The sequence below is a fragment of the Nyctibius grandis genome, chromosome Z (assembly GCF_013368605.1).
Source record: "Nyctibius grandis isolate bNycGra1 chromosome Z, bNycGra1.pri, whole genome shotgun sequence".
In the NCBI taxonomy this organism is placed as follows: Eukaryota; Metazoa; Chordata; class Aves; order Nyctibiiformes; family Nyctibiidae; genus Nyctibius; species Nyctibius grandis.
In genome coordinates, this window is record NC_090695.1 from 18,012,540 (window position 1) to 18,040,529 (window position 27,990).

The 27,990-nt window shown below is 39.2% G+C and overlaps 1 protein-coding gene across 1 annotated transcript; it reads left to right on the plus strand.

The window, feature by feature from the left end:
* Positions 1 to 27,893, plus strand: DDX4 (DEAD-box helicase 4). Its single transcript, XM_068422178.1, has 18 exons — positions 1 to 18; positions 1,674 to 1,766; positions 4,618 to 4,681; positions 7,824 to 7,892; positions 8,376 to 8,450; positions 10,324 to 10,410; positions 10,735 to 10,818; positions 13,657 to 13,698; positions 14,952 to 15,094; positions 16,161 to 16,313; positions 17,599 to 17,753; positions 19,755 to 19,884; positions 20,935 to 21,101; positions 22,310 to 22,455; positions 23,234 to 23,333; positions 25,219 to 25,489; positions 25,644 to 25,730; positions 27,813 to 27,893. The coding sequence occupies exons 1-18, from the start codon at positions 1 to 3 to the stop codon at positions 27,891 to 27,893; spliced, it is 1,965 nt and encodes a 654-aa protein (XP_068278279.1).
* The last annotated feature ends 97 nt before the right edge of the window (positions 27,894 to 27,990 follow it).

Here is a 27,990-nt window from a genome sequence, read left to right on the forward strand (position 1 = left end):
ATGGCCACCCTGCTTCAGGTCAGTCTGGATGAGAGGGCAGACTCGGACACTTGCTGAGCCTGTGCCAGGCTGCCTGGATCGTCGTGGAAAAGTGCCGGTGTGAGGAGAAACAAACAGAATGTCCTGCAGGTCACAGAGGGCAGAGGGGGAACACTGGTGGGTCTCACAGGGAGAGAAGAGGAAGCATTTCTGTAGCGAAGGCAACACTCATCACAGCATCAGTGATGAAGTGACTGTCATCAGAGGGGACCTTGATCTTGGTTTTGTATGTATTTGTATATTTTAATTATTTCCATCATTATTATTATACTTTTTCATTGTTATTGTTTGTTAAAACTGTTTTAAGTTTCCAGCCCATAAGCTTCTCTCCCTTTTCTCTTTTTCTTCCCCTTCTGGGGAGAGGAAAAGGGTTAATAGAGAGCGTCTGTCATCTGTTTAATAGCCATTTCAGCTTTAAACCTTAACAGCAGTAGAATGATTAACATATTAGTTAAGTTCTGCCAAACAGTGGATTCCACTTTTATTAGATGTTTGTAAAATAAATCATACTTTAATAAGAGTCATACATGAAGAAATTAAGTAATATTGAGATGCTCAGAGAGCCAAGCAGGATCATCACCGAAGCACAGGTGTGCCCAGATACTGTGAACCTGCATCGTCCTGCGCTCCCTTTTTATAGAATTATAGAATGGTTTGGGTTGGAAGGGACCTTAAAGATCATCTAGTTCCAACCCCCCTGCCACAGGCAGGGACACCTTCCACTAGACCAGGTTGCTCAAAGCCTCATCTAGCCTGGCCTTAAACACTGCCAGGGAGGGGGCATCCACAGCTTCTCTGGGCAACCTGTTCCAGTGTCTCACCACCCTCACACTAAAGAATTTCTTCCTAATATCTAATCTAAATCTACCCTCTTTCAGTTTAAAACCGTTCCCCCTTGTCCTGTCACTACTTGCCCTTGTAAAAATCCCCTCTCCCGCTTTCCTGTAGGCCCCCTTCAGGTACTGGAAGGCTGCTAGAAGGTCTCCCCAGAGCCTTCTCTTCTCCAGGCTGAACAGCCCCAACTCTCTCAGCCTGTTTTCCTTCCACGTGCGCCTTGACTGACCCCGAGGCCACCGCTGCTCCACACCGCGATACACGCCATAGCGAGATATACCACGCACCACCTCCCGCCCTTTCCCACCCACGGGGCAAGCCACCACAGCCGGGTAAAGGCCCGCCGCCCCAGCGCCTCCGCTCAGGCGCTCCGCGGCGCTCCCCCGCCCCTCCCGGCCCCTCCCGGCCCCTCCCGGCCCCAGCCGCCGGAAGCCTCACCGCCCGTGGCGCGCGCTGCCCCAGCGACAGGCAGCGGCACACGCGCTCCTATTGGCTGGCGGGCGAGGCACGTGACCGAAAGGGGGGTGCACGTGGCGCTGCTTTATAAGAGGCCTAGGTGACAGGCGTCATTTTCCTTCACCGTGGACTGCCGTCGCTGCGGAAAGGAGGTAGGAGCAGGGCTGGGCGCCTCGTTCATGCAGGCGAGAATCTCCTCCTCCCTTCCCCGATGGAGTGGGGGTGGCGGTGGGGACAGTGAGTGCTGGGATAGGCGGGGTCAATGGTGTCCCCTGTGCGGGTGCATGGTGCACGGACCCACTGAGGGCAGGCAGGGGCTCACTGCTAATGTGTTCTGTCTCTAGCAAGCAGATCTGGCAGCGCACAACATGAACCAAGAGGACTGGAATGTAGAGATGGGGGATGAGCCATCACCAATCATCCCAGCCCTTGAACAGGTATGGGGTGGTAACTGTTGGGCTGTAGCAGTTTGCTTCTCTTCCCCTTCCTTCCACTCCCTGCCCTATGGCCGAGGTGGCTGGTGGGCACTGGTCCCCTGTTCCTGTGATTCGTGAAGCACCTGGAGGAACTTGGCCTTGACTTGTGTGTTGAAAACACAGTGTTTTCTTAACAAATGGTAGCTATTTCAGTCTCTCAGAATGTTGAGGTGCCTTATCTTGCTGGAGGGTCCTGGGGCATGGCCAGTGTAGCCAATTAGTGCTACTTTTCCAGCTGCTGCTTGGTGCTGCCTCCTTGCATTGGGTTGTGAGAGGATGTGTACTTTTTGAAGAAGTATGTGGCATAAAAGTGTCATGCACTTGTAATTTATTAATTATGATACATGGACCAACAGTTGAGTACCTGTGTGGATAGGCTGGTGGACCAGCAGAGGCTGGAAGGGAAGTAGCAGAAACTTACATAGCATGGAAACTTAAAATTGCATATCAGTTGTAAAGGATATGCAAGTGAAGTTTTGTCACTACTGAAAGGGGAGGTTCCTGTTGGCTGCCCTTTTTCCCTTCTGATGCATTCCTCTCCCCTTATCTATGTCAGATCTAGTGTTTCTGAAGCTGTAAGATAAACTGAGAACAGATCGCTAGTTTTTGGGTTTTAGTAGGGTGCAGTTCATTGCACAAGTCGGATTTGTTTGATGGTCCTTTTTACTGTCTATTGAATAGTGAAAGAGCAGTGGTGGAACTGCATTATTGGGGGCTAGCAGAATCATGTCTTTTGGTGGTAGTTTTTGGCTGTGGGTTGTATGTGGACTGTAACTTCTCTCTCTGTGCTGTTGATGTCCCTTTAGTTGTTCTATTTGCCATCTCTTTCTGCTGGCACTCACTGAATTGCTATTTCTTTCTACCAGGGCAGCAAGTAGAACATGGGTGACTCTATCAACTGATCTCCATTGTTCAGTTAACATTACACTTCATGTTTTCCCAAACTGTATGGTGTTAAATGCATAGGTGCTGTAGGAAGCACCTCTTTGAGGATTGTAGATAGGACTTTGAATATAATTTCCAGTGTGGTTTTGCAAATATGGGGGCTGCTATAGGAGTTCACTGTTACTAAAGAGAGGGGGTTTCCTCCCCACCAACAGTTTGCTTGCTGCTCTATTGTTCAGGTAGCAGTGCTTGTTGTATACTTTTGTGAGCTCTTTTAATTTTCTGACCTGAAGACTACTCTTCAGTGATGGAAAAATGGCTTAGATCGCCTTGACCACCAAAGCTGGTAAAGAGAAAATAAATGGAACCTCATCTTTTCTTGATAGCAGTGAGTTTTTACATGGACTCATTTGCTTGGAAAACTGCAGTCTTAGAAAATGGGAATCTGACCTTTCAAGCAGACTTAAATGGGTACAGAAACCAAGTCGACTTCATTGCATCTGTAGCTCCGTGTGTGTAAGTGGGTCTCATCATGGTGGTTGTCTTCTAAAATAAGTTAATGTGGTCACTGTATTCTGTAAAGGGATTCAGTCCTTTTGCTGTGTGTTTTGAAAGTGTTTTAAATTAGGGAAGAAAAGCAAAGAGGCTCATGGATCCTGGCTGGGATTATGTAGCAGCTGTATTCCAGGTCTGGATAGTTCCCAGTCTTCCTTCCCAAGCTCTCAGGAAGCTGTCATATATCCAGAAATAGGTGGAGCTGTTGCTTCCTCTCAGATCTGTTTAAGTTGCTTCTGTAAGTTGCCTCCACTCTGTTTTCCTGCCCCCCTTCCCCAAGTGAGCTGGGCTAGTACAGTGTTTGCAAACCTGGAAACTGGGAAAGGGTGCTCATAGAAGTTACTCCTGAGTTAAATTCCTGGCAGGAGAAGAGCTACAGTTAGGTCAAGATGTGGGCATTTAAGTTGTTAAACTGTGTGCAGCTTAATGGTCTCAAGAGTTTGGCAGCAGCTGAGAAGAATCTTAAAATACAGTTCTGGAGTTCATAGCAGAACTGCAGTGATGTTAGGTACCTACTGTCAGGCCTAGTTCTGAGGTAAATCTTGTGTAGAAATTGTCCCTATTCAATTTTGCTGTTTTTTACATAGCGGCAAAATGCTTTGCTGTGAAATGGAGGATAAGATACAGGAGTGTGATGACAGACAGCAAAAGAATAATGTTTTGCTGCTTCTGGTGTTGTTGAGTGAATGTTGATGTCAGAAGCAACTGCAGTAAATTTGAGGAGAATCTGTAATGAATCTTTGATTGTTGGCATTGGTCTTAATGGGCATTTAAATTCAGCCTTGAGGAAGAAGGAGAAAGTTAAATGTGGCCTTTGCTGGAAATAAAACTTGACCATAACAGTAAAATGTGAAGATTAGGTGCTGTTCTGAATTATTTCAAATGGAGTATCTGAATCTCTGAATAAGTGAACAGGGACTGACATATTTCAGATATTTCCTTTTAAGATAATCTGTAAGCGTCCTCTAGTAAAACCCTACAAACAGTCTGAAAGATTGGAAGAGAAGAATACTTCAAAAGATTATTGTGTTGTTTTGAACAATAAATGTTTCTTATATTCAAGGCTTAGAATGTTTGCTGGCAAGGTGACAAAGCTGATGCCTCCATAAATCAGTGACAGAAGGCAAGATAAACTTACTTAACTCCACATGTCAGCTGTGTGTAACGTGGTTTTGGTGACATTCAGAGTCAAACAGTATGCCATTTAGTATACTGAAGTGTAATACACTGAAGTGAATAGAAGAGTCTGAGAGACTGCATTTCAGAAGGTGCAAATGGCAACTTTTCAAGTGCAAGACTTAGTGACTACATTTGTATTTATGTACTTTGCTTTGCCTGGGGTTAACATGATGTGCCTTTCTTCTTTTTGTAGGCTAGCTTCTCTGGAAGACAAAATGGCCCCTCATCTGCCTTCAGTCCAAGTGTAGGCTCATTCGGTATGTGAAAGGCACTTTTGATTTTACTGATGTTTGGGGGAGGTGATCCCTTGAACAGTTCAGGCGATTAAAGAAAACCACAGTATTACCATTGTGATATTTTCATGTGTCCCCCATGGACGAAGCAACATCAAATTATACGGGTAACATGACGAGTAGACTTTCCTTTTGACACTCAGCCCTTCTTTATTTACTGCAGTTACATGTTGAATGCAGCATATAACTTCTAGTGAGAGTCAGTAGGTCCTACCTCACAAGCATTTCTGAAACAGGATGTGCTAAACATGAACAGTGTTGAAAATAAATACTATATGCAATATTGAGCAGTTCTGGTGAGGTCCTGTCTGACAGTTGCATTGAAAATAAATATTGTTTCCTTGAAACAATATCTAGTAGTAGTACTCTTGGGTAAATCCTTACAATGAAGATAAGCTGAAAGTAATGTTGCATACTTGCAAATTATGTTTTTATAAAGCTTTACTTTGACTTAAATGGATTAGTCCTTTGTATTGCTTTTTCATGAACACAAAACTTTCTTTAAAAGCTAGCTATTCTGAATTTTCAGTTCTGAAGGAACTTTTTTCTTTCCTGTTTCATACTCCTTTGGTACTTCAAAAAAAAAAAAACCCGCCCTGGCCAAAACCAGAATTAAAAGTCTTGCTAAAATAACATTTATTCAGTGTGTACAGGATTTGAGGGTGGATGTCTCTGGAATGGATTGAAATCAGGTTTTTAAATCCTCATGTACAGTAGAAAAATGTGAGTGAACGCATATGATGAGGAAATCAGTGGATCTAACAGCTGTTGTTCGAGGATACGCTGAGGCAATGCTAGATTTTAATTCCAGTGAGTTGGAAAAAAGGATTCATTCTAGTACTCTTAATCTATCAAATATTGCTTGAAAATTAGTAAATTTAGAGTGGTAAATGATAACAGTGGTGAATTAAACACTAGCATTTGGTACTTGCAGGCTTCCTGTAAGACCAATTAGCTTGCAATCGTGTATAGACGTGAGTTGCATGAATGATTTGCATAGTAGGGAAATGATAATTGTGAAAGTTGCTATACTTTTCCCAATCTTAATAGGTTGGTTGGCAAGTAACAGTGCAGTCTACAGTTGATTTTGTGTAAGTGCTAAGAGTAGCAGACTTGATTAAAGAGAGGTTATTCATTCTGTCCTGTTTGCTGTCTATAAATCTGTGGTTTTGTCCCAACATTTTTCATTAGTAGAGACAGTAAACACAGGTGGCAGCATGGTGAAGGAACTTACTAAAGCAGATGCTTTACTGATGAAGTATTTTGTTGGCACATTATGTGCTTTCCAAAAACTTTGAATATTGAATTAACTTAGTGTGCTCAAGGTGTGGGAATCTCAGCAGAAGAGGAGTGATGGAATAAGAATGAGTTGGGATGGCATATAAAGGGAAGAAAGTCCTCACCCCTTTAAAGGCAAATCTGCTTGTTCAATGGAAGACAATATATTGTGGTAAACCACAAAAATATCAATTTAAATAATTGGTAAGGTGTTTTTATTTGCTGCTTATTACATGTTACATATAAACATGAATATCAGAATCTTTTTCACTGGCTTTGCTACAAGCTACTCACTTAAATCTTCCAAGTGAGCCACAACTCTGAACATCGTTCAAACTATGAAAGCAGCAGTTCAACACATTGTTTAGCATTGTAACAGCAAAGTTTCCTGACTGAGTGACTTGGTAACCTACCAAACATGATCTGGCTTATTTTTTTCCTTTTTGACAAGCTGTGTATACAAGTGATCTCTTCTTTAAGGTGTTTTTCTTCTTGCGGAATGTACTAGTACCTAGTTTTTTTTCAGGGATAGCTGTATCGTTATGTTAAGCACTTTTAACTTGGAAGGAAGACAGTAACAGTCCATTTCTGTGATGTGCTATATACTTGCACATCATGGAATTTTGTAGACTTCATGTTTTAATTTCAGATTTCATATCTTTATGGTGGTTGCTGGTGTAACCTGATCTTGACTTTGATATTGTAGAATAGAGAGTCTTGTTTTTATAGAATCCCTCAGGTTGGAAGGCAAGTCTGAAGACTGGCTGGTCCAAATCCTTGTGTAGAGTAGGGTCAACTATAGCCTGTTGCTCGGGACCTTGTCCAGCTGAGTTTTGAATTTCTCTAGGGATGGAGAATATACAAGCTCTCTGGGCAATGTGCCTAGTGTTTAACCACCCTCACTGTAAAAAGATTTTCCTTATGATAAAATGGAATTTCCTGTATTTCGATTTGTGCCCATTCCCTTTGTCCTCTCATTGGATATCAGTGAAAAGAAGCTGATTCTCTGTCATCTTTCCTCACTTCTGTTAAGATGTAAGATCCTTTGAGCAGCCTTGTCTCCAGGCACAGCATTTCCATCTCTCAGCAACTCGTATGTATGACAGATGCACCAGTTTTTTCACTATTTTCGCGGTCCTTTGCTGGAGTCACTCCAGTATGTCAGTGTCTGTTTTGTACTGGATAGTGTAGAACTGGATGCAACACTCTAGACAGGGCGTCATCAGCAGGGAAGGACCACCTGAACCCAACTGCTGGCAACATTCCTTCTGACGTAGCCCAGAAGGCTGTTGGTCTTTACTGCAAGGGCACGTTGCTGGCATATGTTTAATATGCTATCCGCTACAGCCCTCAGGTTTTTTTCTCTGCAAAGATGCTTTCCAGCTGGTTGGCCTCAGTGTGTACTGATGCCTGGAGTTATTCCTCCCCAGGTGCAGAATTTTGCGTTTCTCTTTGTTGAACTTGGAGGTTCTTGTCTGCCCATGTCTCTAGCATGTTTTGAGTTTCCTCTGAGTGAAACACAGCCCTATGTTATGTCCCAGTTTTGTATGTCTGCGAACTTCATGAGGGTGCATTCTGTCCCATCATCGGGATTCTGAACGAAGAGGATAAACTCTGTTGGCCCCAGTGTCATTCAGTGGGATACTCTGCTGGTAACTGGCTTCCAGATGGAGTTTGTGCTGCTGATGACAACCCTTGGAGCCCAGTGATTCAACCTACTTTCAGTCCTCCTCATTGTCAATTATGTAGGCTATATTTCATCGGTTTGTATATGAGGATGTACAGGAGATGGTGTCAAAAGCCTTACTTTCTTGTTTTCCTTTTCCAGGTGCTGTTGAAGGACCTAACAGAAGTGAGCATATGCAGGATCCTTTTGGAGGGTATTCTAGGAGTAGAGGTAGGATTGCATGGTTAAAACTTGTAGTTTTGGGGGTGTTTAAGGCTTCCTTTTGGACGAAATGTTTAGAATGGAGGACCTTGCAACTGGTGTCTGAGTAGATTCTGGAAACTCAGATTTTTTTTTTTTTTTTTTTTTTTTTTACTGTGTTGGTAGCAGTACTGTTGCTGAGTGGTGCTATTCCTTATGGAAAATAGTAGCACACTGGTCCTGAGCTTTGTAATGTTAATTCATTTTCTTTGTCTTATAAAAGGACACCTTTGTCACGTGGTGTTTTTTTGTTAAGTGGGAGGTAGACTACAGACCTGAGGTCCCTTTCAGACTGAATGATTCTGTAATCTTACTGTTGAGTTTAAAAAAAAAAAATGAAACAACAACAAAAAGAAACCCCAAACTCGCCCAAAACCAAAAGCCTATCCTGAAGTCAAAGATAGCTTTGAATGTTGATTCTTTTTTTTTCTATATCTATCTGTTTTTCAACAGATACTGATGAATGTCTGAACAGACAATGTCAACCAGTGAGTAGATTTGGTAGCAGAAGGGATTTTGGAAACAGAGGTAACTTTCTGGAGTGTCTGTAATTCTAGTGGCTAGTCATATTTGATACATTAAATTTTCCATGTTCAGGTACTCAGTTTTGTTGTATCAGAGACAAATGAGTGCTTATGACTTGAAGGGTAATACCAGTCCTTGTTTCTGCATAAGGCAGGCACTCAGTATCACCCCTTAGTTTTGACTGCACGACATAAAATACCCCATCGTATTTGCCAGAAGGCAGGACTTTACATTTAAAATCAGTGTTTTGTTTGCATCTTGCTTTGACTCCATTCACCCTGGAGAGGGGTAATTTTCTGATAATTTTGTTGAGTTATAACGTAGTATAAAAGGCAACTGAATATTGGTTATTTCCATATATGCCGTGTGAGTGAGTGTACCAGTGCTCTTCTGTGGAAGACCTGAAAGCTTGCTTTCTCTAGTATCCATAAAGCAGTATTTAATCCCTGTCCTCTTCATGCTTATAATGCCGAGTGCCACTCTTGTACGCAGTGCACGTTGAAGAGGTTAATAATTGGCAGTTTGGCAGTACTGCCTCGTATGCTTCCACCAGGTACTATCAGAAGCACATAGGGCAGTGGAAGCTACTATCATGCAGCATCTGTCTAGATAGTTCAATGGCTGTAAGTGGGACTGGTTATGAAGCTCTAGTCCTGGTTTGTGCATGTTTAGCAAAAGTTCTGACTTGCAGATCAGTTCTGGAGCCACAAGTTACTATGTTTATTCCTTCAAAAAATTGTACACCATTTCTGCATCTCTTGGATTGATGCCCATTATGGTAGAGGAATGCTAGACTTGTTTGACTAAGCAGGCCAGCAACACTGGTGGGGCTGCGGAATGGTTATGAGCAGTTCTGCTGTAGACTCCTTGGCAATTGCAAAGTACTCACAAGCTGTATTTAAGGTCTGTAGTATTTATGGATGTTTTTATCTAGGTTGTCATTTGCCTGTGAGCCTGTAAGATGTGATTTTTTTTTTTTTTTAATTTGGAAAACTGAAATGACATGTAAATTCGTATGCACCAAGCATTGTTGGGGAAGGAGCTACAGAGGATGTGGTAGGAGAACTTCTTGGTCTCGTTTAGCAGAAGATGCTCTTTGTCATTACAAGATGATGGAACAGGTGTTCAGTTGAAGAACAAGGACTAAGGAGTAAATGATGATATAAGTCAGCTGCTTGGATCTTGGACAACACCTAAACCTGTCCAATCTAAAATGAGAAATATCTTGTTTATGCATGTGGCTGTTTACTTCCTCTCCCTCCCCATCAGGAGGGTGACTAGGGAAGGGTGTTAGAAATAAAAATACACTAAGTACTTGTCACTGCCTGTCCCAAGCAACTGAATAAGCAGTTCTGAGTAATAAAAAAATAGATATTGATAGATCTGAAAGGCAGGTTTTCAAATCCTTGCTCCAGAGGAGGTAGCAATTGCAATACTACCTTGCTCTCCAGTACTGGTTATGAAAACTGAGAAGGTACAACTGCTGTCAGTTGTCCTGTGACTGAACTAGAGGACTGAACTGGTCTGCATCATAACCAAAGAGTTACTTTCTGCATCATAACTGAGAGCTACTTTCGTAGCTTCTATAGCTTATATGCATGTAAAGTAAAATACTTCAAGACTTAATGTTTGATTTACTTCTTGCAGGAAGCAATACTACAGGACAGCAGTAGACTCTTCTTGTCATACTTTTTGGCAAAAAATATTTCTTCTCTTCATTTTTTCATATGTTTAGGCAAGTCACTTAGTTTTATTTTGCTTTTTATCTGAATTCATGAAGTAAGGACTGTGAAGAATAATTGCCAAATACATGGCACTTGATCTACACATGCAAAACTGGGCAAACTAAGTTGTTGTGTGCTATGCTGTGCCACAGGTTTTCAAGAAAGGAACATTGTAGAAGATTCTAGTACACAAAACAAAGGTTTTAGAGGATTTCTTGGTGGCTTTGGACGAAGTGAGAGTAAGATTTTTATATTGACTGTTTTCTGTGGGAACAACATACATTTGGTCATTCTTTCCAGGTTTGCTTGCTCCCTGAGAACTACAAGTATAAAGATGAGATCTGTGAAATAGCTTCTGTTCTTCAGCCGTATTACAAAACATGGATGGCGTCTTTGAAAAATAGTATCGCTGGGAATAATACAAGAATAGGTTGGAGTTGTAAAGAATCTGTTGGGCCTGTTGCACTGTAGGGTTTTTGGAGTAAATAGTATCAGCTTTAAGCATAGTATTTCATTATACTAGTTTTAGACATTATATCCACTACACGGTGTATTACTTACAGGTATTAAAGATGAGCAGAGAGACAGACCTCAGTCTGGCATTTTTCATGGCTCTAGAGGAAGAGGAGCATTTGGACGTGATGCAGGTGAGACTTTTTAGTTGGGTGCTGGACCTTTCATATTTCCTCATTGCTGATTTGTGGCAATGCAACACCTTCTTAGCTTTGCTAAATGCTGTCACTGTGATTGTTCTCCCTGTATGAATTAAGAACCTACTGTGAATGTTAGATAGCTTGCTTGCATACCCACACAAGACATGTTTGTAACTTTGATGAATTTTAGTAATTGGATTTTCGAAGCTTTTGTCTTCTGTAATTTTTTTCTTGGTCCTGCTGCTACTGGGTCAGTTAACACACAGTGAAGCAGAGGTGCTAAACCTGAAATTCAAAGCGAGCCTTTAAGAACTTGCTCAGATTTGAAATTCTGACTCTAGACTTCTTCACCGCTGCTATAAAGGGAAGTATTGTTTTAGGTTTGTCCAGGCTGAGAAGCAGGGTTTGTAGCTTGGAGAGGCCAGCTCTTCTTGATGACTTCATTCGAATGTTGGGGTTTTTTTGCTGTCTTCAAAGGCTTTTTCCCTCATGGTCCTGTCTTCCTTTGCCATGGATGGCTGCTGTAACGTGTAACCTATGTGTTGTGCTACCTGGAGCATAGTAACCTCTCAGTCACAAAAGTTCTATAATTCAAATTAGAAGTACCATTAAGCTAGTGTAATGGGTTGTGAATGGCTGATATTCTCATTCTAAGAACAACTTGTGTGAAACTGGTAAAATAATTTTTCACTGTAGAAAAGATACAATTATTAGTATGCGTTTTTTGGAAGTGCTCCTTAATAGCTAAAGAACAATTGATTTGCCTCTATTTGACTTAGTTAAAATTTAAGTTTTTCAGATTTTTACTTCAAATAATGATTTTTAGAAACTTAGGTGTTTATAGAGGCAACATGCTCATACTCATAGTGGACATAACTGCATCCTTAACTCAGGATTCCCTGCTTTTTCATGACCATTGTGTGAAGTGTTAGTATGTAAAAAATGTTAACAGATATTGGCAGGCAGCATTTGCACTAGTCTGTATAGAGGTTCATGTGGAAAGATAATTCTTTGTAAAGAGTAGTCTGGTGCATAGGAAGTATATCCTTTTATAGTAAGAGAATGTATCTGGATCTAGAGAAGGAATAGGGCAAGCACTGCTAGGCTGTTTTGCTGTCTCCATATAATAGTTTGTAGAGGAAATGAGGGTAGGGCTGTGTTGGCTCTTCTTAAAACAGTTACCCGTTTTGCAATTAAAGGTACTGCGTTAAGCATATTATATCTTCCGATGGAAAAATAAGTACTTAGAAGTGATTACACACACTGTATGTTGCATCTTTGCTTGTATTCTCTGTCACCATCTTGATGAAGCTGTGGTTTTACAGAGTTGCTTAAGAGTATTTCTGCTGAAGAGAGTATTCCTGATCCAAGTCACAGTACTGGCTGCCTCTTTCGAACTGGTATTAATGTTTAGAGTCAATAATTTGGTATTGTTGAGAATGAGCAATCGGGTTAATACGCTGCCCTGATGCTATTCTTTTATGCTTGCACTGCTGCAGTGAGGAAGAATGCAGATGAGGGAGGGCAGAGGAGGCATTACAGGGTCACTGTAGTTCTGTGGTAATGGTCTTAAAATTGTCAGTCTCACAGTATGATTTTTATGAATGGCTTGAGCTGCACATTTGAGTAGAGAACCTGTTAACAGCTTTTGTTGTCTTTCCTCTTTACTCAGTCTTGTGCCCCTTATCTATAGTTCCAGCCTCCTTTCTTTTGCAGGGGGGCCTTATATTAAAGGGTTTTTTTTTTACCCATCTTTGAAATGAGCAACGCATCTTCCTGCACAGAGTAGCTAGACACTACCAGTTAGGTTTAAGGCTTTTTCTGTTTTATGTATAGTAAGAGTAAGGACTTAAAACAGATTCTATAAATGCTGCTGCTAATAGCTTGGTCTTAATAGTTTTTACATATGTAAAACATCTTGGTACTTCCTCACTCTAAATGTCTGTTTTTCAAGTGATAATGAAAGCAGCACACACACAATACGTGGATGTCAAGATCAGAACTTTCATGGAGTGGATGTTACAAGTGTGTGGCTATTGAAATAACAGCATAGTTTTCTGATTTAAATTCTCTCAACTCTTGAAAAATTACTGTGACACTGAAGTTTATGGCTATGGCTCTTTAGTTATTTAGAAGTTGGTTATGTAGCATAAAACAAGCATCTCCTGTTTTTATGGAAAGGTTGAATGGTTCTTAAAACGGAGTTGCTGTAACCATAAGCATGTGTGAATTCCTTGTAACTCACAATATTTTGTTTATCAGTTTTAGGGGAAAAGCCTCGCTTAAGAGGTAACAAAACAAGGTTATAAAATTGACATTTTTGTGGCATTTTAATTTCTTGTTATAGATGCATTTTTTGCTCATGATTCATCTCAAGTGAATACAGATAACTATATCTTCCCTTTCAAAGCATATACTGGATTTAGGAGGGATCATTCCTCTTGGTTGTCTTTAAATACTACTTGCTTTATCTTACTTAGACGTGTTGTGACGGCCATCTCATAATCTGGGATGATTACATTTGATTTGGTGATAGGGGACTTACTATGAGTCAAGTAAGGACCAGATCTGGTTGTGAAGTCCCTCAGCAAGATGCTGGGTTTAATTCCTTCATGTTGTTACTGCGAGGTCCTTTGTCTTCTGGCTTTTTGAAACTAAGCCTTTATTGCTTACTTAAATATTTCCACCCATTGTACCAACCGTATCAGGACTCACTGAGCTGAGTTTTCTAAGTACCTCTAGGAATTTTTCATTAAAGTTCTTATTTAGATTTTCTCTCAAATGAGCTTTTTTTCATAAAAGCAATTAACTTTGGAATGCTTTCTTTAACAGCAGCTAACAAAGAATGCAATGAAGAAATAGGTTCTGAAAGAGGTAAGTAGCTTCTTCACAAGTAACATGCCAGTTTTAATATGCTTTTAACTTAAGGAAAATAAAGTTATTGGAAGTAATTGGGTAAAAAAGAAGGTAGCGATATGGGTAAATGCATAACCGTATCAAAACTGTTCATGTAACGTGAGTTGCCAAGCATATACCATTAAACTTGGTATGTTTAAACTTTGTTCATCTTTAAATTACTGGGCAACGCAGTGGTTGTTCTCACGTAAATAAAGACTAAGTTTTTTTGGAATGGGATGCTGTAGAATTCCTCTGTTGCTGGCTGTTTCTTCTTTCTAATGGAAAAGATTATCTACTTGAGACACAGGTGTTAAGAGAACTTAAATGGCAATAGTGTAGGCATCTAAGGGATGATAGTCATTAAAGCAAACTGTGAAGGAAGAGTAGCTTCTCAGTTTCAGATGCTGTAGTATCTGGGATACTATTTCTGGAAAACAGGCTTAATGTGTTTACTGAGTGCAAGTTAGTAAACAGAATTTCATTATTTGTATGTGCAGGAGATCAGGTTGAAATGAACGATGAATAATGACTTTCTGATATGTATTGAAAGTGTCAGTTGGGACACTCTATTAGAATGTTTACTTAGCTGTAGTGGTTTTTGCAAATGACTTGAGCCTTATTTGCCTTTCTCTTACTCTTGAAATGCAAAAAGACAAATAGTGAACTCCTGACTTTCATATGAATAATTTGGGTTCCCGATCCTTCCTCATTTGAGTTCCGTGTGAAACGGCTTCCACTGCTAACCTTTTAGTGAGCATCAGCTAATGAATTTTATATCTCTGAGTTTATTATCTTGAAAAATACCTTAAGGAATATAGAACTGTAAATGTACACAGATTCATTTTATCCTTCTGTATTAATAAATGCATTGTTATTGAATAGGATAACTTACAGTGTAATGAGTTTTTGTGGTAGAATTGGTTTTTGCATGGTGGTAAAGTAGAGCCTAATTTAATTTTTGTGAGTAGCTCTTCAAAGTAAGGTCCTAGAGCAAATGTGAGACGAAAATGCTTTACGGAAGTCTGACTATATTTGTGAGTTTTAGGCGTAGTAGTATAAAACTACATTCTAATAGAATTCATGTATGAAATTTCTTGCCTTCCCGGGAAATGGAGAGAAGTCTAAATGACATCCCACTGAACTTAACTCCAATAGCTTTGTACTTAAAATAGTTGTAGTTAAAAGTTTTCTTTATATTGTTCATAAACTTGAGTGGTTGTGTTCTTAAGGTCCAAGAGTGACTTATGTGCCCCCTCCTCCACCTGATGATGAACAAGCCATCTTTGCACGTTATCAGACAGGAATTAATTTTGACAAGTATGATGAAAACGTTGTCGAAGTGTCAGGAGTTGATCCTCCAGCACCACTACTGGTTAGTGAACTCATTAATCTCAGCATTTACGTTGAGTGTGATTCTGCAAGCGTGTATACCGAGTCTAATATTCACTGCTAATGAAAATGTTAAAGATGCTGAATCTTGCAGACAGTACTAAGTTGGAAGGAGATGCTGCCCATTTGAAAGATATAAATTTGAATTGAAAATAACATTGACAAACTACAGAAATGGCCCAGAGAAAGTAGCGCTGGATGGACAGGAAGTATAGTCCTTAAATTGGAGAAAAATACCAGTTCAGATCTTGAAAGAAAGAGGTCTTTGGCAGCAGTGTCTGGGAAGGCTGCTAGAGTCATCTTGTTGAAGTCTGTTACTGGGGGACCTTTAACAATGTAAATGCATAGCTGTTGCAATATTTTCATTTGGACAGACAGGTGGTTTTGAAGTATTTTCTAGCCCTGTTTTCTGGGGCTGCAGTTTACTGTTTAAAAGTAATAAATAACTTCTACTATGTAGCAGGTGGCTAGTATTTAAAAAAAAAAGGTTCTTTTTAGGGAGAAGAATGAGGAAGAAGGGCAGAGTGAGTAGTAGCACCTGTGTTGAAAGAGAAGATGGAGAGTTTTTTTCCGCATCCATCTTCTGAAAGGTTTTCTCACTGAAGTTAAATGATTTTGTCATGTATGATGCTTTTTGGTCCTAGATAGCGATACTGCTTTTGCTACGCATATTAGTTTTAGCACAGAGACTAAGTATGTATCTCCTACATGAAATGAAACTGAAGAATTAGTTTTCATAGCATGCCATGATGTGAGTTTACCTGCTTGAATCCAGATGTATGGCTTCTGAGCAGTTTTCTCTCAAAGCTAGTAAGACCAGCTGAAGGCCTTTACTGTCCTAAAAACAACTTTACTTGAATGGCATGAGCAGGTTGAAGAAACCTTTGGGGCTTTTACCTGTAGGAACCTTGCCAATCTAGATGACTGGTGAGACTCCCTCAGAAGTTAATACTTTTTAGTGTTTGGATGTCTGTATCCTGTGGTAAGCATCTGAGTTTTAAAGCTTTAACTTCTATGGCTGTGTACAATAATATTTTTTTCTTTTACAGGCTTTTGAAGAAGCTAACCTGTGTCACACTTTAAACAGGAACATTGCTAAAGCTGGATACTCTAAACTTACTCCAGTGCAGAAGTACAGTATTCCTATTATACTGGCAGGACGGGATTTAATGGCATGTGCCCAGACAGGATCAGGAAAAACTGTAAGCATTTTGTGTAGTATTAATACTACTGTCAGTGTGTGACCTTGAACTTTCAGGTAGATGCCTCACTCTTCCAAATGAAAATGACACTAGATGCTTCACACCTTGTCTAATGATTTGACTTGCACTGCAATGGTAGGTGTAGTATTAAACACAGATATGAATGATGGATGAGTTGTCACATTTTTGGGCTGAATTTCTTTTAATTTCAGTGAGCTAGCGTCTTGATACAGTAGGCCAATCTTCAGGGCTACAGATACAGATTCAGAAGTATAGGCAGTCATAGAAACTGTTGATGAGAGAAAAAACTCAGCAGTTGAAAGTTGGGGTTTCTTTCTGTGTTGTGTGAGTTTTTGTGTTGGGATTTTTTTTTTTTTTTGCATTGGTATGTGTGTTTAGTTTTGTTTGGTGGTTGGTTTTTTTATTTTTTAAACTTATGCCAGATTGTAACAGTGTGTCGTACTGGTTTGTCATCCTTGGTTTGATCAAATCTGATCTGTACCAGACTTAGCTTTAGTTGATTCAGTATTAATCGTGGAACAGTGTTGAGAGTTGATACTAAGTTGACAGTTGTCTCAGCTTGTTAAACTCTCTAATGTACCCAAATCTAACCACTGACAGGTCTCTGTGAGAATATTTGGAAATTAAGTGTAGCTTTTTGCTGTTCAGTATATTGTGGAATTCCAGCTTTGTTTTTGTGTAGCTTATTAGTTACTTGTTTTGGAAAAACCTCTTCTGTTTGCAGAGGGGCAGATGTCCAAAGCTTATGCTATAATTATTCTGAAGGCTTTTGGGACTGCTGTACAGATTCTGTTTTGGGAGTAACTAGTCTTACATGGAAGTAAGGGCGCTGTTGTGGCTGTGTTGCAAACTGATCTGCTGTTGTAGTAGTGTGGAGAATGGTGATAAGTGGTTACCTTACAGATCTACTGATGAAATGTAAAGCTTGTAAGTAAATGATGAGGAGGGGTTTTGATCCTGGGGTACATAATTTATCAGTGTATGTCAGCATGATGTGTGGAACTGCCTGAAGAACCCAGAAGTTAGCTAGTGCATGACTGTATTCCTGCATTATTAGGTCCATAGAGACAGCTTTCATCCCTAAACAAGGAGAAATAAGTTTCAATGTTCTGTAGTGCATTCAGGTCAATTCTTTGGCAGTCTGATTTCCTTGAAGTTGATGGAGTGCTGTATCATTCTAGCTTTAAGACTGATATGCAGCTTTTATTGTGATTGTTGAAACCTTTAAGATTAAACAGCATAAATACTGATGCTTTTTTTTTAGGCAGCTTTTCTTCTACCAATTGTGGCCAACATGATGAAAGAAGGAGTAACTGCCAGTAGCTTTAAAGAGCAGCAAGAACCGGAATGTATTATTGTCGCTCCAACTAGAGAACTGATAAATCAGATCTTCCTAGAAGCAAGGAAATTTGTTTTTGGGTAAGCTTTTGCGCTGTTGCCTGGTATCAATTACTACGTTGTCTGAATCAGCAGTGCTTTATTTTTTTCATGAATAATTTCAAAAATTTTTCTGTGCCAATTGAATGACTACAAACACTTGAATCTAGATGGTAATACTGTCTAGCAGGTTTCTTACTGTATAGCTAGGGATTTAAACTCCTAATCTTCCTCATATTGGGGGAGGGAGAGGGGTGGAGAGGCTTACTCTAGCTTGAAGAGGAGATAAGTACAAAACTTGTGTCACATCATCTTTACTGATGAGAAAAATTAAATTTCTTAAATGAAGTAACTTAAATGTAGCTTGCCTTATGTAATATATACTTGCTTTTATTTTTGTCTTGACAGAAATAGAGGTATATGTTAGGGGTTTTTAGTTAACTTTCAGTGATGGTTTCTACTAACTCTGTACTTCCTAGTGTTTCTGGTCTTTGACAGAAATTTCACAGCTCAAGCAAGCTCTTTTAGCTCTGCTTCTTCAAAACTGGACAAAAAGTCTAAACTTGTCATTGAGCCTGTGGATGTTGTGTGAGAGTACATTTGTACTACTTTGCCAGTGATCTTTTTGCTGCTAAGTGATAGGTTTCACCGGTGCACGGGAAGACAATTAAATCTTGTCTGTAATGGCTTGTTACTGTTAGGAGGTGGAATGGAGAACATCCTCAGTGCAAAAATCTGGTGGGCTAAATTAGACTTGCCTTTGTTCAAGCAAAAATACTTCAAGGCTGCCTCTGCCTTTGGGAAGTACCATCATGTTTGCATATCTGCTTATTAAGTATATTACTAAGAATAGTTTCTTAGTCTCTAAAACTGTTCTAACTATGTAGCTAGTTCTATTAATTATGCTATTTTAAACTAGATACAGATTATTTCATAGTAAAATAGCTTTTGAATGTAGAAAGTTTCTGCTACAGCTGCCCTGCAGTAAAAGCAAGATAACCTACATTTGGGGGGCAGATGAACAATATCAGGGTGTGAATCTGTTGCCTCTAAAGAGTTGCATGCATATTGCTCAGTTCAGATCCATGATCTTCTTAAGCTCTTTGGTTTAGTTCACGAATAGGTATACGAAATACATATGTTAATTGATAGTGGATAAATGTTGAAATGTTACAAGTCCAGCCTGTTTTTATTCTTGACTAAAGCTTTCTGAAAAGTTCCAATTAAACCTGGCAAAAATTTACCAGGTTTATCTGATTCACCGTTGTTACATGTAAAGCGGAATTGGTATCTTCTAGAATAGGCAGTTTGAATTTGAGTATGAAGGTACTCGTTGCATGCGTGTAAAAGCCTTTGCAGGAGGTTATAAAGATAGGCTTGTAAACTTGCTCTTCAGCTGTGTAAAGCGGTTCTTGCTTGTGGAGACCATTTTCTACAGGAGAGGATGATCTGATGTAGCTCTACTTGGTAGATCTAACCAAAAACCTTAGTAGGGAGAGCGCTAAGTAGGTCAGCGTTTGAATGGGTTTGCATTCTAATGCTTGAGTGGCACGCTGCATGGCCACTGTGATTAGTTGCTTTACAAAGATCCACCTGTGTATTTTTTTCTTTTTCACACTGTCCTTTCAAGGTGTGGAGAGATTACTTCTGAAGCTCAAAGGCAGCATATATTTGGTGGTTCTGCTTTTTCTAAGTATGCTGTATAAAAGGGGACAATATCTAGCACCATTTTGGCTCTTAACTGCCAGTAACTCTCAGTTGAAGGGAGAGGGAAGAATGCAGGTGAAATGAAGTGTTCTTTCCAAGTAAGCCACCTGTGCAGCCTTTATTATTTAGTATGAATGGGAACTTTGAGCTTTACAGTGAGTGAGTTTCTGGTCTTGGGTCCTGCTTTTGGTTATAAACTGTGCTGTATGGTGAAGGAATTGAACCATTCTAAGTAAGCTGATTTATGGTAGAGCTGATGATTTTTTACATGTTTTTGTGAAACAGTGCTGTGTGTATACTTACATAATTTATCCTTTTTTTTCCCCTATATAATAGAACTTGTATAAGGCCTGTTGTGATCTATGGAGGTACACAAACAGGCCATTCAATTCGTCAGGTAATGCAAGGCTGTAATATACTATGTGCCACTCCTGGAAGGCTTCTAGACATCATTGGAAGAGAGACAGTAAGATCTTAAAAATCCCTGAACACTTAGCTTTTTACATTCCGGTTTTCATTCTTTATATTCAATAGAAGCAAAGCTGGAGCCATGAAAACCAGTCAGTATGCTGCCTTTGTACAGGCACTTACTTAAAATACAAGCGAAGTTTTCTTGGAATATCAAAATACCATGAGGTTTTTGAAAGAGTAGTGTGAGTCCAGATCTCTTCAGTCCCTTTCAGGGCCTGCTGGAAAATACCAGTGTAAATCAAACTGGCTGCAGTGTTCTTGGCAATTAAATTTTATGGTTTCAATACATGAAACGCCTTCTCTTAGTTCTCGTGGAAAATTCCGTGGCTGATTTTCACTTGATGTTCTGTTTGTTTTGCTACAACAGCTTGTATCTGTCTGGAACATGCTAATATTTATTCTTTGAATGTTTTAATACTGATTTTATTCAAAATACAAAAAACTCCAGGTGTAATACTGTATTTGAATTTGTATTTTTTCAGCCATTGTAAGTTAAAATTGAAGTTGCTATGGTGGCTCAGTGATGTTGCGCTGGACAAATGAAATTTGGAAAAACACTTCTTGGTAATAAACTGGACATTGGCTTTCTGCAGTTGTCAGGCTTCTAGTCAAAATGAGAGTCTTGGTCAGTAACAGTGAAGTTGTAATGTCCATAATAATGCTTTCTGACATAAATTTTTTCAGAACAAGGAGTTTTTTGAGAATGTGCAAGGGTTTTATGAGAGAACCTTTCTAAAACTCAGACATAATTTGAAAATAGGTGTGTTGAATCATAGTCGATCTGTAGGCTCTATCTTGGTTTACATTGCTGAACCAAGTTCTGAAACACTTCAGTGTATGCATACTATTAGAATTAGTGCAGATTAAAAAGTTAAATAGAGGTTGAGATGCAAATAAAACATAGTGCACATAGGCTTTTCTTTGTGAATAATTATCTTCTACTAGAAAGAACTAAGTAAAAGGTGGATTTTGGCAATTAGGACACTCTATATGTGTATACTGTCAGTGAACCAATACAGTTTTTCTTTCACTGAAATACTTGCAGATTGGTTTGCATAATGTGAAATATTTGGTGCTAGATGAAGCGGACCGCATGCTTGATATGGGTTTTGGGTTAGATATGAAGAAGCTGATTTCTTACTCAAGCATGCCACCAAAAGACAAACGTCAAACACTAATGTTTAGTGCCACTTTTCCTGAAGAAGTTCAGAGGTGAGTAAAGTAAAAATGGAAATATATCTGAAGATGTATTTGTATAGAGCTAAATGTCTGAAGAGTTGTTAAGGGCACTCGTTATGTTTAAAAGCTATGATGTTAACATTCCTTACTGAACACTTGCTTTTTTTTTTTTTTAAGTAACAGAACTCCTAGTAACTTGCATAGATCAACTGCTTAATTTAGGTGGGGACTCTAAAGCAACTTACAAAGTTTGTCTGAAGGCTTTTAAATTGCACTTGTGCAGAAGTCCTCATACTGCCCCAGTTTGTCCTCATACTACCCCCACCACATCTGTGCAAGCTCAAAAAGAGTGATCCTGCTGTTTCACAAGCAGCACTGGTAGAGCAGTCTTTGGCACCAGGACGTAATATAACCAGACATTGCTTAACTCAATAGCGTTTCTAATACACAAACCTTATTTATGTGCATAAGTGCTGTTTCTTTTCGGTAGTTTTAAAGCTTCCACAAATTGATGTAGGATATATCTTGCAGCTCTACTACTCACTACCCTTAAAGTTCCACTTTCCAGACTCTGAGAGGACTGTCTTCAACAGATGGTAATGGGGTTGCTGAGCCTGGGAGTAACATAACAAAACACCCCATTCGCTGTAGGTGAATGGAAATTATTCAGTATTTTCCACTTTTGAAGAGACAGGCATCTGAATACTCACTCTTCAATCAAAGGAGTCCCAACTTCAATTTGAGCAGTTGACATAATTTTGGTGGCTTTTGTGGTAAGGATACTGTTGTGACAGTATCACTAAAAAATACCAGTAAGCATATTACAGTTTGAGAACATTTAAACTCATCAGACCATTGCAGTGAAGTATGTTGGTACTTCAGTGAGTCAAATCCTGACAACTTTCTTCTGGCCTTCAAAAAGCCTGAAAGATCTTTTTGAGGCAGGGAGAAGACATCTTCAGTAGTTGACTGTCCTGAATGAAAGAGGGGGATAGGCTACTTTCTCCCATTCAGTCAGTTAATACTGACAGCTGTTGGGGAGATGCATTGCCTTTCTTTTAAGTAGGATTGAATTGAAAGATGCACATAGAATTGAAAAATGCCCACGTGACTACTTACATCATCTGCCTTGTGAGGAATGATGCAAGTATTTGTTGCGAGGGTTGCTTAAACATAAGTTACTTGATCTTAAAAATAAGCTGTGTAATAGACTTCATGTTACTCAATTTTTTCTTTTCAAGGCTGGCTGGTGAATTTTTGAAAACAGATTATTTTTTTGTTGTTGTTGGACGTGTGGGTGGAGCTTGCAGTGATGTTCAGCAAAATATTCTTCAGGTTCCTCAGTATTCCAAGAGGGATAAACTGATAGAAATTCTACAAAGCATAGGTAACTTTCCTTATTGCTAATTGTTTTCCAGGGAAGACAAAATTGCTTGTTTTTGAACATGTGCTCTTGCTGTTGACCAGGTCATGGTTCCATTCTGTTACATGTGTTGTGGACTTTACAAGACTACTGATGGAAGCTTGAAGCAGACGTTGGGGAGTTCTAGGTTTTTAGGTGTATTTGTGTTACTGGTATTTGTCAAGGTCTCCTGCATATTGAGTACTAGCAGACAAGCTTCCCAGATGGTTAGTTTCTTTATATGGTCAATTACAATACTTCAGCATCTGGGAGTATTATCTCCAGATTACAGGTGTATTAAACTTCTTATATGAACATTTGGGCCTATGTTTTGTTAATGGCTGGGATTTTTCCATTTTTGCTCTGAACATATCTTAAGTTCTAATGCTGAAAACCAGAAGGCAGTTCGGAATTAAATAATGGTCTGTGTACCTTGCTGTTCAGCGCTCAGAATGGTGTGCCACTTTTAGCCACGTGCTGTAGAAAGGGAGTGCATACTTACCACAAAGAACAACATTCACTTTCTCCTTTTATTGAGGAGAAAAATACAATGCATTTGTCTTCACCTAGGTTTCTGTGTTGATCTAGAAACTGATGGATTTAATTGAATTAGTTCAATGCAGGCAAGAAATTACAATCATACCTTAAAGACTATTCAAAACCCATGCTGGTATTAGGTGTTTATATAAGTAACTGCAACTGTTAATAGTGAAAATGCATCAGGTTTCAAACTCCAGTGGGTCTGAACTCTTGTTTAACATAGGTCATGAACGAACCCTGGTGTTTGTGGACAAAAAGAAAAAAGCAGACTACATTGCAGCCTTTCTTTGTCAAGAAAGAATATCAGCCACTAGCATCCATGGGTAAGTATTTTTTAAGTGAAAGTCAGGTAATAGTATTAAGTGAAAGTCACTAAATACTGTATCTTACGAGAAGCTTTTATTGAGATTTCATGTTTGGCCATATCTGTGTGACTTAGCTTGCCTTGTTTCAGATAGCCCTGTAATCCTCAGCAGCTCTGCCCAAATGAGAATGTAGTGTTTCCGAAGGCCATTTCTCACAGCATTTGCTGAGTATACATCTTTTTGGTTGACCACACTTCAAATGCTGTATATGAACTGGAGGATCTTATGCCTACTGCTAAAAAAAAAAATCATTATATAATAAATTCAGTAGAATCAGTTGTTGTTTATATGTAATTTTTGTCATCAGTTTTGTGGCCAAAACCAGACCTTTTGGTGTTAACTGGTGAGATGATATTCGTAAGTTCAAGTGGCAGTTGTGGACCTTGCACTCTGTCTTACAGGCTTCCTCAAAGTGATAAGTAGAGTCATGTACCGTACAGATTTCTGATGCTGTCATTTCTGCCACCTTGATGTGTTTGTGGACATGTGTTTGTCTCCATTGTCATGGAGATCGATCTAAAGAGAAGATACTTCTAACCTGTGTGTTTAGTCTACTCACTAGCGTTGCATACCTGAACAAATGCTGAGAAACAAGTTGAAATAGTTGCTAATTCGAGGTCTAAACCCATCTAAAAAGGTGGTCTGTCTTTTATGTGATAAGCTGGAATGTAGTTCTGTGGTGTTTGTCTGTCAAAATGTAGAACAAAAACCTGAATCTTGAGAGTCGCAGTGAACTGTAGCACATGAAAAATGTAATTTTGCAATGTTTTTTGTCTTGTGATAAGAGGAAGGGACTTGAATTCTTGCCAGTAAAATGATGTTTTGGGCAGTGTTCTGACAGACCTCAGAATATCAAGGTTGTTGATGGGTTAAAATGATATTAGTACACAGATACAAGATGTTTGTGTATGTCCTGTACCCTGTCAGCTTTACAGATGTATGAGGGGTCATTTTGAGAAGATCTGGCTGCCTGTTCTTGGTTAACCTGAATTGCTATCCCACAACCTGTCTTGTGGGAGGAGATTTTTAACACACTTCTGTAGAATTATTACACTGTGAGTTAAGGTATACTTACAAAGAGGATAACTGCTAAACAGTTGTGAATGTTAACTGATTTTTTTATTCACTTGAGGTTTTTGAGTTGAAGTTAGGGTAGTTGCGCTTCTCTGCAATAGTGGTCATACCAGACTTCACTAAATGTCCCATGTTAGGTTCAAATGAACGCTGTTTTTTAGCTTTCTAATTTGTTCTCTCATTTGGACAACAAAGGACATGAGTTAAATGCTGATCTACTGTATTTAAGTAGTGGATAATCTGTAAATATTCTTTAAAAATGCAGACCCCAGAGCAAATCTTGTTTTATTCTCATGATGATAAACAAAAGGCAAGTTCTGTACTGTTGACTGGCCACACTTCCTAGTATATCTGAAAAACAGCCCGTGCAGGAGTCTAGACAGACTTAATCTTTGCTATTCTGGCTCCCTGCTACAAAGCAGTAGGAAAAGCACTTCTGACTATGGCATGGAGAAACAATCGGTTAAACAAATGGGCCTTCTTAGGGAGGCAGTGAGTTCAATACATGACTATCTCTGGTTCTTTTTAAAAAAAATTATTTCTCTAGAGACTTAGGTTAAAATAGTTGCTGTCTCTTAACTGCTAATCAGTTAAAAATTCAGGAAACCTAAACTGGTAGTGTGTGGGTTCTTGTTTGATTTCCAGACCCCCCCCTCCCCCCCTGCCCCGAGAACTACTTTCGTCCATGAATCATGACCTTTTAACTTGTATCTTAAATAATACTGCAGATTTTCTAAGACATTAATTCTAAACATTGCTTTCTTTGTAGAGATAGAGAGCAGAGGGAGAGAGAAATAGCTCTTCAGGATTTTCGTTCTGGAAGACGTCCAGTTCTTGTGGCAACTTCAGTGGCAGCAAGAGGTCTGGATATTGAAAACGTTCAACATGTTATTAATTTTGATCTTCCTCCCACTATTGAAGAATATGTACACCGAATTGGACGAACTGGTCGTTGTGGAAATATAGGCAAAGCAGTTTGCTTCTTTGATAACAGTTCAGATGTCCATCTTGCACAATCTTTAGTTAAAGTGCTCTCAGAGGTAAGTTTCAAATCTTAGTGCTTAACTTTCTCTGTTCTTTAGGATTTCACTTTAATGTACTGAGCAACTATTGTTTCTTTGGTACAGTTATGGAATTCTTAATATGAATTGGTAAAGCCGTCAAAGTCTCTAAATTCACTTCTCTAATATGTAGGCCCAGCAGGAAGTTCCTGTTTGGTTGGAAGAAATTGCTTGTAGTTCTTCAGGAGAAAGAGCCTTTGCATCAGTTAATACCCAAAAGGTAAGTCTGGAAACAAACTGGAGGTCTTGGCTTTTAGAACTTTGTCTCAGTATAAAAGTGTGTTTAGCACTATATGTCCAGAGTAATGCCACTGAAACTGTTTTGACTGTAACTGTGTCCCTTATCTTAGTTGTACATCTTCAAAACGCTCAGTATTTCTGAAACTAATTTTGGACAGCTTGCTTGACCTGGACTCCTACAGTGTGGCCTTAATAGCTGCATTAGGCTTGATCTGTAGTGTAAAGAATTACTCTGTGGAAGAAGAGGTTTGAGCAAATGTACGCGAAGGCTGTAGTTCCAGAAGTTTCTCTACTACACACCCAGAGCAGGAGCAAATAGTTGCTAGTTATACAATCACTGCTTGTTATTAATTGCTCAATCAAGTAACTAATTTGACTAAAAACTTCAGCTAATTATAGCTAGATAAATGCCCTGATCTAATCCATGTCAAAATTGTTCTTAAAGTCTGTGTTGAGGAGGAGCCTTCTGGTTTCTTAGTGTTGCTGATACTAGATGTTAAAATACAGCTTAAGTAAATGAGCTTAGGTGACATAGCTTTCAAATCACTCTGCAGTCACTAGGTTAGGATTTAAATTCTATGCCTACTTTTACTCTGAATGATTTTTTTTTTCCCCAACTGATATTTGGTACTTCTTACTTTTATCTACTTGGTTTTGAATGCTTTCATCAAAAGCCTTTCCATGACCTCTTGCTTCTGTATGTACTTTATCACGTCTCAGTTGCATTCCAAATGTTAATACTCTCTTAGAGACCACAAGAGAAATAGTTACTTTCACTGCTTACACAATGTCTGAAGCTAGAGTTCAAGCTCAGACCTTCCTTTAATTATCTTTTTCCATACCATAATTATTGAAAATATTGTGTGTTTTGGCGTATTTACCTGCCTAACCAGTTCCTTAGTCAGATCCGAATCTTTTTTCTTTGGGTGTTTACGAGACCTCAGTTATACACTTAAACTTCTGCTTTGTTCTCACACTTGCAGCCTCAGTGAATCTTTCTTAATGTGCCTGTTCAAGGACACTTTTTAAATTTGTATAGATTGCTTTCAAAGGTGGATCTCGTCAACCTTTGAGTCTAGATTGCTTCCAAATACACATCTCCAACCTTTGTGGAGTGTCTCCCAGCATTTCATGAAATCTGTTATTTCTAGGTCTAAGTCTGTCCTTCATGTCCTTTATGACCTTTGAGTTACCAAATCTGACTGTGACTCTTAGTCAATATACTTGTGAATAGAATAGTTTCAGGGGAAATCTATCTGTTTGCCTTGGGAGTACTGCCTTCTTAATCACATACATGCAGTGCACCAACTCTTGAGTTGGAGATAATCATATTCTAATTCCTTTCTTATGAGACAAAGCTTCTGATGTCAGAATCACTGACAGAAACTGCACATTTGTAGTCAGCCCTCTTTTTCCTTGAAATTAACTATTAAAGCTGCTTTTTGCTGTTATACTGTTACTGAAAGAGAGGGTTGTATCATCTAGTGTTCAGTAAAGATTCTGATGCCATTTCTCCTGGGGAAGAAAGGTAACATTTGTGTTTTTGCAATATTCGCTTTCAAGGGGAATGCATGAAAGGGCCATCTGATAATCAAATTACAAATTTGAAAGAGGGATCTGTTGGAGGCTCTTATCTCATTATTTTGGGACAATCTTATAGATGACTGGGCTTCATCCATGTTCCAAAGGAAAAAGATTTTGCTGGGAAAGTAAAGCAGTCATTCTTAAATAAGAAATGGAGAAGGAAGTTTTCCCCCAAAGTTGTGTGAACTGGTTTGTGTGGGGTAAGAGAAAAAGTTGGGGTTTGAATTTTGTGAAGGATTATCCCCACACCTGATAAAATCTGGGGTCGATTTAAAGTGCATTAATTTCACACTGGGGTGTAAAAGCCTTATGTGTAGAAGCTTAATGATGAAAGAGCTTCTGTACTTGTTTAAAAAATATGTTCAAATTACATTTAGACACACATGTGCAGAAAGCTAAAATTGTTTTGTAGTGACTTTTACTGTTAAATGATTGAAAGTGTTAATGATTCTAAACTAGTACCTGGTCTGTTTCCTAGAATTACGGAGGCAGAGTCAACATGAACCCAGGAGGAATGAAGATGTCGCATTCTGCAAGTGCATTTGAGTCATGGGATTAAAACTACTTCAGTACCAAACTAGATTGTATTCTGTTGTGCTTTAAGTGAACTGTTGAGCTTATGGAACACTTAATGTTTAAAAGAGTAGCTCATGTCA

What these genes read in the sequence shown, in the direction of transcription:
- DDX4 (XM_068422178.1), top strand. An exon ending in AGGGTATTCTAGGAGTAGAG is followed by an intron (nt 7,893 to 8,375) that starts GTAGGATTGCAT and finishes GTTTTTCAACAG; the next exon opens with ATACTGATGAATGTCTGAAC. An exon ending in GCAAGGAAATTTGTTTTTGG is followed by an intron (nt 17,754 to 19,754) that starts GTAAGCTTTTGC and finishes CCTATATAATAG; the next exon opens with AACTTGTATAAGGCCTGTTG.